Consider the following 9,919-nt stretch of genomic DNA (forward strand, 5'->3'; position numbering starts at 1 on the left):
TGCTAGAATTGTATTAACCGAAAACATGATACATGTGTGAATACATAGACAAACATATAGTCACTAGTATGCCTCTACTTGACTAGCTCATTAATCAAAGATGGTTATGTTTCCTAATCATAGACATGTGTTGTCATTTGATTAATGAGGTCACATCATTAGGAGAATGATGTGATTGACATGACCCATTCCGTTAGCCTAGCACTTGATTGTTTAGTATATTGCTATTGCTTTCTTCATGACTTATACATGTTCCTGTAACTATGAGATTATGCAACTCCCGTTTACAGGAGTAACACTTTGGGTGCTACCAAACGTCACAACGTAACTGGGTGATTATAAAGGAGTACTACAGGTGTCTCCAAAGGTACATGTTGGGTTGGTGTATTTCGAGATTAGGTTTTGTCACTCCGATTTTCGGAGAGGTATCTCTGGGCCCTCTCGGTAATGCACATCACTATAAGCCTTGCAAGCAATGTAGCTAATGAGTTAGTTACGGAATGATGCATTACGTAACGAGTAAAGAGACTTGCCGGTAACGAGATTGAACTAGGTATTGGATACCGACGATCGAATCTCGGGCAAGTAACATACCGATGACAAAGGGAACAACGTATGTTGTTATGCGGTTTGACCGATAAAGATCTTCGTAGAATATGTAGGAGCCAATATGAGCATCCAGGTTCCGCTATTGGTTATTGACCAAGAATAGTTCTAGGTCATGTGTACATAGTTCTCGAACCCGTAGGGTCCGCACGCTTAAGGTTTCGATGACAGTTTTATTATGAGTTTATGAGTTTTGATGTACCGAAGGAGTTCGGAGTCCCGGATGAGATCGGGGACATGACGAGGAGTCTCGAAATGGTCGAGACGTAAAGATCGATATATTGGACGACTATATTCGGAGTTCGGAAAGGTTCCGAGTGATCCGGGTATTTTTCGGAGTACCGGAGAGTTACGGGAATTCGCCGGGGAGTATACGGGCCTTATTGGGCCATACGGGAATAGAGGAGAGAGGCCGAAAGGAAGGAGGCGCGCAGCCCCCCTCTGGTCCGAATTGGACAAGGGGTGCGGCCCTCTTTTCCTTTCCCCTCTCCCCTCTTTCCTTCTCTCCTACTCCAACAAGGAAGAGGGGAGTCCTACTCCCGGTGGGAGAAGGACTCCTCCTGGCGCGCCCCTCCTGGCCGGCCGACCCCCTCCCCCTGGCTCCTTTATATACGGGGGCAGGGGGCACCTCTAGGAACAACACACAAGTTGATCTATGGATCGTTCCTTAGCCGTGTGCGGTGCCCCCCTCCACCATATTTCACCTCGGTCATATCGTCGCGGAGTTTAGGTGAAGCCCTGCGCCGGTAGAACATCATCATCGTCACCACGCCATCGTGCTGACGGAACTCATCCCCGAAGCTTTGCTGGATCTGAGCCCGGGGATCGTCATCGAGTTGAACGTGTGCTGAACTCGGAGGTGCCGTACGTTCAGTGCTTGGATCGGTCAGATCGTGAAGACGTACGACTACATCAACCGCGTTGTCATAACGCTTCCGCTTACGGTCTACGAGGGTACGTGGACAACACTCTCCCCTCTCGTTGCTATGTCATCACCATGATCTTGCGTGTATGTAGGAAATTTTTTGAAATTACTACGTTTCCCAACAGTAAGTGTGTCTCAAAGAAAAGAAAAAACATCATATGATCTTTTTGGATTCCAAATCTTTTTCTGAAACTAACTCTAACGGTCCTCTCTCACCCTCCCCCACCCCTATACTTTGCTTAGCCGGCTTCCACCAAACGTCATCTTCTTGGGTAAACATGTTGTAGAGCATAGGCTTTGGGACACCCCCTTATCCAGCCACTCATTTTTGCATCGCGATTCGTGCGAGTACATTTGTCTTTTTTTTCTCCCATATAGAACAACATATCACCTTCAAACTTGGCAGCTCAACAAAACATTCTTGCTAGAATGTGGGAAAAAACTTTCGGAATTTTTCATGCAATATAAATACTGAAAAGTACATTTTTTAATACAAGAAATCTAATTTCGTATATTTATGTTTGACAAAAAAAATTGAAAGTTTTTTTCCCACATTCTAGTTAGAATGTTTTGCTGTCTTACAAAGTTTGAAGTTCATATGTTGTTTTATTTTGAAGAAACAAAAAAGAAAAAATGTGATGTACCAAAAGTTAGTTGTCTAGTGCGGATCTCAAAGCAATGTTGGAAGATAAGGATAAGGGGTTTCCAGAAACCCGAGCTTTAAAAATCCACGTCTTCTCCATCTTCTTGCCCACTACCTCGCCCTTCCAAAGTTCTCGTTATTGACAAGGACACCTATGTTGCTAACCAGTCTTGGAGGGTATGACCCGCCACATTGCAGGTATTTGCTAAGCTTTGGCTCTCGGCCCCTTAGTATCTCTTGCGAACCAAGAATCATAACACTAAATTAAGTAGTTGCCCGCATTGGAAGAGTAGAGCAAATTAGTAGAAGGCTTCATACTGATAAAAGATACAGAATGAACACCCACAAAAGGAGTTTCTGTCTCATTTAGCAGTCTAGTAAAACTAATTTTGTAAGCCCGAGAAAGAAGGAAAAAAAACACAAACTCCATACCCATGGTCGTGGCGAAATCCGAACAAAGCTGAAAGTGTGGCTTTATTTTGATGAAATGCAAGATTCTTTTTGTAAACATTGTGGAAGTCAAGAGATTGTGGCCATCTCTTCTCGCTTAATAATACGGCCGCATGCATCACTCTTGATGCAGAGACCGGGGGTAATCCTCCTTCTCCAAAAAAATATTTCTTGTCTCTCCCAGCTAGAGAGGCATGGGTGCACCTGATGCATAAATTCACCCTTGCAATACATGCGTTCTCTCCTGACCAAGATTTTGGCTACCTAATCCCACTTTTTTCTAGAGGGGCAGCGGGATTCCAAAATACGGTAGTAACCGCAAAAATCCAGATATATCCCGATCAAAAGATTTCAAGCAAAATTTGGATGCATTTTTTTAACTTTGTTAGAGAGGTGTTGAATTTTCAATATACAAACATATAGTTGTGCACTTAGCACTGATGTCGCCTCTCTGTTGAACCTATGTTGCAAGGTGGCCCTTTGGGAACCCAGCGGCTGCTTAATCTTTTTTCGAATTATACCATACTAAAAAGATAACAAAAATGCGAGGCTGGGAGTCAAATATGCAAGTTTAAATACATTTGATGCTCAATTTATCTATACGTGAATGTTCAAATTCAAAAATTCAAATATATTTGTTATATTTTCTACATTACGTGTGTTTATTGAGGGGTGGCAAAAAACACATACGGCCGAGCGGTAACCGAATTGTGGGCCAAGGACAAAAACACCGGATTCAAAAGGGTGGGACAATTAGCACCCCTTGCGTGTTCCAAGCATCACTATTCCAACACACAAGATGGCCGGTGCCCGGCAAAACAAAAATATATTCCCATGGTTAAAATCCGGAAAGCAATGTACACCACTAACACCATGTATGCATGAGGCTTGATGTGGTTGTCGTCACAGTACGCCATGTCTAGAACTCCATAATGGTGATTGAGACTTTTTTTTTTCTTTTTTTGCGGGTGTGTTTGAGACTTGTGAATGCATGAAAAGAAAAACGGAAGCTCCCATCGATCTATCATGGAGATTGCTCCCTTCTACTTTGTGCAAGTTGACGGGTGAGCAACAAAGCGGCCGGAGGAGAGGCAAAGCTACGCAGATCTCACGTACAGCAACACAAAGCAGCGGGGAAAACGAAGAAAAATCAAAGACGCGTAGCTGCAATCTTTGGAATTCTGAGCATGAATCACACGCAAGGTTTTGGTTACCGAATGAGGCAATTTTACCGAGGGGGACGGGTAAATGTGGTTACCACGGTTACCGACAAATATCGAGAAATACCGAGAATATTTCGAGCGAATTTTACAGTTGAATTTTGAATTCAAATAAGTGAATGAACGAATATTCGAACCAGAGACCTCTCAAAACAGGAACTAGGTTGCTACGAACATGCCAGAACCAACTCTAATGGCATTAATTATATCCTACGTACTTTACTGTAAATCGAGTGTTTAAATTCAAAAAATTTAAAAAACTGGTATTTTTTGCTCGGTATGGCGATTTACCGAGGGGCACGGAAATACGCGGTAACCATGGGAAATCTTGAAATTTCGACTGGTAACCAAAACCTTGATCACACGGCCGGCCGGAGACCGCCAAGGCAAGCTGTCCGGTCTGGTTGCTTTGGGCCAAACTATTCTAAGGCATCAATCAGCTAGCTTTACCACTTGATTAAAGGAGAGATATTGGCAGTCTGGGACCCCAACCCAACAGGGCCAATCCTAGCCCTGGGATAGCTGCCTTTTGTGACTTAATTGGAATACATACTTCCCCATAAGTTCCTTGCTTAGTTCCACTGTCAACATTCTTGTAGTGCTCACTCCACATGCCTATTTTTTCTCTCCAATATATGCTATTGCTAGCTGCTTTCACATGCTTTATCACGCGAGGAACCAAAAGCTTGATCTTGACATGAGCCGGGGGTGGTTGCAATATTAATTGCATGCTCAGCTTCCGACTATAAATACACCATTGGAGCCTCAGGTTAAAGCCCATGCCTCATTTCATCTCTGTATCCCAGTAACCTACCTGATTGCAAGCCTGAGGCACCATAGCTTGCTACTTATTTCCTTTCATAACCAGCTCGGCCATCTCCAGAACCAAAAGATGAAGATCGGGAAAGCTCCTGAGCTCCTGAAGAAGGCTGCAGCGATGTGCAAGAGCAAGACCACCAGGTTTCTCATCCTTGCCTCGCTCCAGCGTCGTAGGATGGCTACGGCTGCTGTGGTCTCCCGCAAGATCGACACGCTCATTGTGGCCGACTGGGAGAGAGCAGACCGCCACAAGGCTCTTGCGCTGGGCATGGTCGAGAAGAGACCGGTTATCGTCCATGAGAGTGAATTTGAGGCCAATTTCTCTCATCGCTTGGCGATGTTCGGTCAAGATAATGGTCATGATTGCTTTCCAGCTGACCGAACACTGCATCCCCTCTTCAACGAGGACCACGAGAATTGTCGTTACACTGACGATGATGATGTGGTACTTGATTCATGTGATCAAGATGATGACGATGAGCCATCGGTCATGGATGTGATCAAGAGAAACCGAGAAGTTGAAGGGTTGGAGTTCAACATGGAGGAGGATATTGATCAAGCTGCTGATATGTTCATTAGGAGGTTCCGGCAACGGCTGAACGAGGAATTTTAGGGTCTTGTTTGCACATGCATGTGCCTCGGTCTAGCGAGTTGTCTTCTTTTTAGGTGCCAACAAATTAGAAAATTTTGTAGAAATCAATGTGAGTAGGAGTTGATGTTTGATAAACAATGATCCATATTGCCATTTATTTTCAAACAATTTTATCAACATATAAAATCCCTCGGCCTCACCCGACTTTTCCCCTCTACCATTACGTCCACCCACCCTGCACCTCAGAAAGATGACTATATATATGCAGTACTCCTACGAACAGGGCACTTTTCATTGTCCCCTTGTGTTTTCTTTCACTTGAAGTCCCTAAAACTTGTGCGAAAAATGTCCACAATTGACATCAAACGGATTCTATTTAGCGATTCGTTGAACTCCAAGGAAAACCTACATTGGAAGTAGTGCATCGTCGACTCACGACGCTATGACACACAAAGGGCAAATATGCCACACACCTTGCCCTTATCTGCCCCGTGGCAGCTCATTATGGATGAACCCCAGGCTCATTGCCCCCTCGTCCATGAAGCTCATCTGGGAGATGCAGTCACCTCCAGGCCTTGATACCAGCATCTGGCCCTCGGTTTCCATTGTAGTTCTTTGGAAAATCTGGGACTATAGAAATGCTCTAGCCTTCCATGATAAGGATCACTAATCTAGGATAACTACTATTAGAAACTTTGTGCACGATTTGTCCCTATGGATCATTAGGTTTAAAGACATCTCACAAAGGGGCACTGGTAAGTCATGGCAGCTATACCTCTTGGTAAATATGGTACGTGTGATGTTTGAGTGGTAACATATTTAGGTGGGGAAGGTCCCCCCCCCCCCCACCCCACCCCACCCTGCGCGCCCCCTGTTGATTGTTCAAAGAAGAACAATTGATTCAAATTGTATCCTTTGTATCCTCCACATAGGAAAACTTCACATTGAAAGACCTAGCCTATGAATAAAAAGAGGAAAACTCGGCATTGAATAGTTAGTACTCCCTCCATGCTTTTACAGAAGGCAAATGGATTTGGTTGAAATCGAATGCCAAAAAGTTTGACCAAGTTTACAGAAAAAAGTATCAATACTACAATGCCAAATGAATATCATTAAATACGCAATGAAATTTCGTATTATATCTATCTAGTATTGTGGTTGTTGATAGTTTGCCTCCCAGTAAAATATCAAATTATATCTATGTATAGTGTATTTATAGAAAAAAGTATCAACAACTACGATACCAAAAGAGTACCATTAAGCACACAATAAAATATTATACTATTAAAATCTAACAAGTGTGATCTACTGATAAAGAGATGGTCTACCAGATCAATGACATGTTATTTTTTTTAATAATTTCTGGCTCACCTCTTTGTTTTCTTCCGTCTTGTGCTTTTATATAGTATATGAAAGATGGAGATGTATGCATGCTGCAAATATTTGTTGAGATATTGAAGTACTACAATAATAACAAATAGTGTAAAACATATGCACCAGAGGGCACAACATCTTCTATTTTTCTTTTAGTTTAACTAACACAACAAGAAACACTCGTATATACTCCTGGAACCACCTATTAGGCTGCGGTAAGTTACAAATATGTGCACTATTGAATTATTTAGATAATACTAATATACATGATATAGAATATATAACTTTCATGAAGCTGTGTTGTTGGTAAAAAAAAGCTACCGAATTTCAAGTGATTGATAAAAAAGGTGCATCTTCGAATTGAGAAGTAATACCTCTTTCACATGATGGATTTCAACCTATTTCAGAGCAAGGCCGCATAGTGGACCAGCTCTGCTGCAAAATAAGACTCAATTATAGGAACAGAAACTACTTTATATCACTACATCAATGATACAAAATATGTACATCATATTAACTACTCCTATATATCAATTGAATGAAATCTCCTTTATTGAAAAAAATTATATTAACTACTCCTGACTTCTAAAAAACCATTATGAAACCGAGTATCCTATGATTGCGAACAAAGATAGTGAAAGGGAGCGACTCATACAATATGATATACATATTATCTCGAATTAGTTCTAAACATATTTGTTATGAATGATCAGTTACTTTAATTAAGTGATTGCATCATTGGTTATATACAAATATTTTACTGCACTTTGGATCTTCTCAGGTGGTAACCACCTTTGGTTTTAGACTCTTGCACTTCCTCATAGCCGTGTACTCCTACTGTTGGGTCAGTTGTGAATATTGTATTAATTCAAAATGCCCATGATTTACGGGACTGGGCTCACGAAGGGACCTCACTCATTGATATGTTGAGTAACACATGTGTGAGCACAATATAGCAGATACTAGACCTGAAAAATAAATATAATTCCATTCGGCAATAGTTAATCAACGAAGAGTCAAAGACTTAAACATGAATGCTGCCTCCACTTATTTTCATCTTTGACAATATCTTTTTCTATCAATGAAATGACACTATAGATATGTTTTTCGTCCTCGGACTAATTAGTTATGTACGAAGAGGAAAATAGCATCAATCGCACTAACAACACAATAATCATCTGATGCACCACATGAAGCATTCAGTGCCATATCGGTTCTAATATATATTTTAAGCACCATACGGAAGGAAAATACCTGTGTAGTCTCTTGCTCGAAGCATGGTGCACACCCATATAGCTAAGATAGTGTAGGCGCACTTTATAGGAATTTAGATAATAAATTTGTAACCACTATCAATTTCCAACTCTAACCCTCACCTTCATTCCTCATTATCTCTTTCTCTACGATGGTGCCAACGCCCCCTTCTCACTGCCACCCCCACAACAGGGATGGGGCAGACGACGATGTTGCCTGCAACCTGAGTCATTGCCCGTAGCTGCGCACTTGGAGGAGGGCTCGATCACGCGTGGGAAGGAGAAGGCCCGCCCATGTAAAGTAAGTTTCCATAGCCCATTTTCCTCACACATTGTTTGCATTTTGAAGTCTAAGTGCCTCACCTACATGTAGGCTATTCATGGCTATGAATTAGTGCACACAGAAAGGAAAGGTTGTGAACTACTATTGTTTTGCAGGAAATAATTAATGTTTTATTTCTGTTTACGTGCACTAAACTTAAAAGGCAGAAATTTTTAGATTCGTATGCCCTGTAATATCGTGAGCTAGCCATTGTTCGATCTCAACTCATATTTCAACCAGGCTGAAAAGGATTGTCACACTCAACTTTATTTCTTGAGTGATCCCAACTTGAAACAAAATACGAGTCAAGCTCAAGCGGTTCACGAGATTGGAACTTTTTATTTTCACTCCACGAGAGCATGCATCCATTTCATCCGGAGAGCATTTTAACGGGGCGACTTGTGTGAGATCTCGCATTAGGTGAGATCTATGAGATCGTTTTTTTTAAGAAAGTACATGTTCAAACGTTTTCAAATTCCTCATAGATACTCATCAATGTTTGATGTACAATCTCAAAAAGTTTCAACTCCTAATTAAATTTACATTAATAGAAACAGAAAAGACAAAATCGGACGTGAATAGTGTCAAAGTATTATTCACATTCGAATTTGTGTTTGTGGAATCTCTAAATGTACATAGAGTCTTAGCTGTTTTTGTTTGGAGCTGTAGACATACCTCAAAAGAAAGTTGTTCTAATAATTTTAGATTTTTATGAAATGTCTAAATATGATTTTTTTTTTTGAATTGTCTCACGATCTCTCCTAAATGTGATCTCACACCAGTCTTGCCCGCATTGTAACACCAAGACAATGATAACTAACCATGCCTTCTATTTCCAACGAGTCTTTCCTTTTCTTTGAAGCCAAGTACAAACTGGCAACCGGTATAACTAGGCAATTTCTAAGTGGAGGACCGATCACCGAACCCCTCGGATAAAGAATGATGATGCCACTCGCCACATTCATGCATGACTTTAAAGAAATATCTAGTCTGCTGATTCTTCAACAGCCACAAAAACTCTTCACTAGGGCTGACCCCTACACGTTGAAGTTGTCAGCATACGGTTGCCGACGACGGTACTATGGATACATATGAGGATTCCTTAGCGAAGGCTATGCGGCATAAAGCAGCGCAGAACCTCAAAAACCAAGGTTATCTACAGATGTACCGGGACTTTTCGTTTATTGTCCTCTCTACAACGCTGGAGAATCGAGACTTGTTTACGGAGCTATGTACACGATTAAAAGCTACGGTGAGGGATATTTTTACCCAACAGGGATGGCAGCATAATCTTAGGATTAATTGGTCCACCTTCACTTTAGGCGTTATATGGATCCTACATGTTTCTTCGTATCTTGCCTTTTTTTTATTTTTCGTTTGTGTGAGAGGATTTTGTTTGACCATGTGCATCTCAATTGTGCAGAGACCGGGTGTAATGCTTAAATATTTTAAGTAATAAAGCGTCCCTTTTCGAAAAAATGAAGTCCTGCCAATGTTGGAGTCATTGTGCACCACTCTTTTATTTTCTCCCTGTCGGGAAAGAAAGCACTTGTGTCGCACTGTGTCTCCGATGCTGCTGTCACAAGTTTCACGCGATCGAGGCCGTGAAAAAAGCCGCTGAAGCTCCCACCCATGGACGCATCCAGGTGCGATTGGTTCTACGTTTGAACGGAGGAGAAGGATTAGAAGAAGCTGCAGCACAGAAGACAATTAAT

The 9,919-nt window shown here is 41.7% G+C and overlaps 1 protein-coding gene across 1 annotated transcript; it reads left to right on the forward strand.

Moving 5' to 3' along the window:
- The first annotated feature begins 4,644 nt into the window (after positions 1 to 4,644).
- Positions 4,645 to 5,369, forward strand: LOC123116535 (uncharacterized). Its single transcript, XM_044537482.1, has one exon. The coding sequence runs from the start codon at positions 4,737 to 4,739 to the stop codon at positions 5,274 to 5,276; it is 540 nt and encodes a 179-aa protein (XP_044393417.1). The 5' UTR covers positions 4,645 to 4,736; the 3' UTR covers positions 5,277 to 5,369.
- The last annotated feature ends 4,550 nt before the right edge of the window (positions 5,370 to 9,919 follow it).

Source organism: Triticum aestivum, chromosome 5B, assembly GCF_018294505.1.
Source record: "Triticum aestivum cultivar Chinese Spring chromosome 5B, IWGSC CS RefSeq v2.1, whole genome shotgun sequence".
In the NCBI taxonomy this organism is placed as follows: domain Eukaryota; kingdom Viridiplantae; phylum Streptophyta; class Magnoliopsida; order Poales; family Poaceae; genus Triticum; species Triticum aestivum.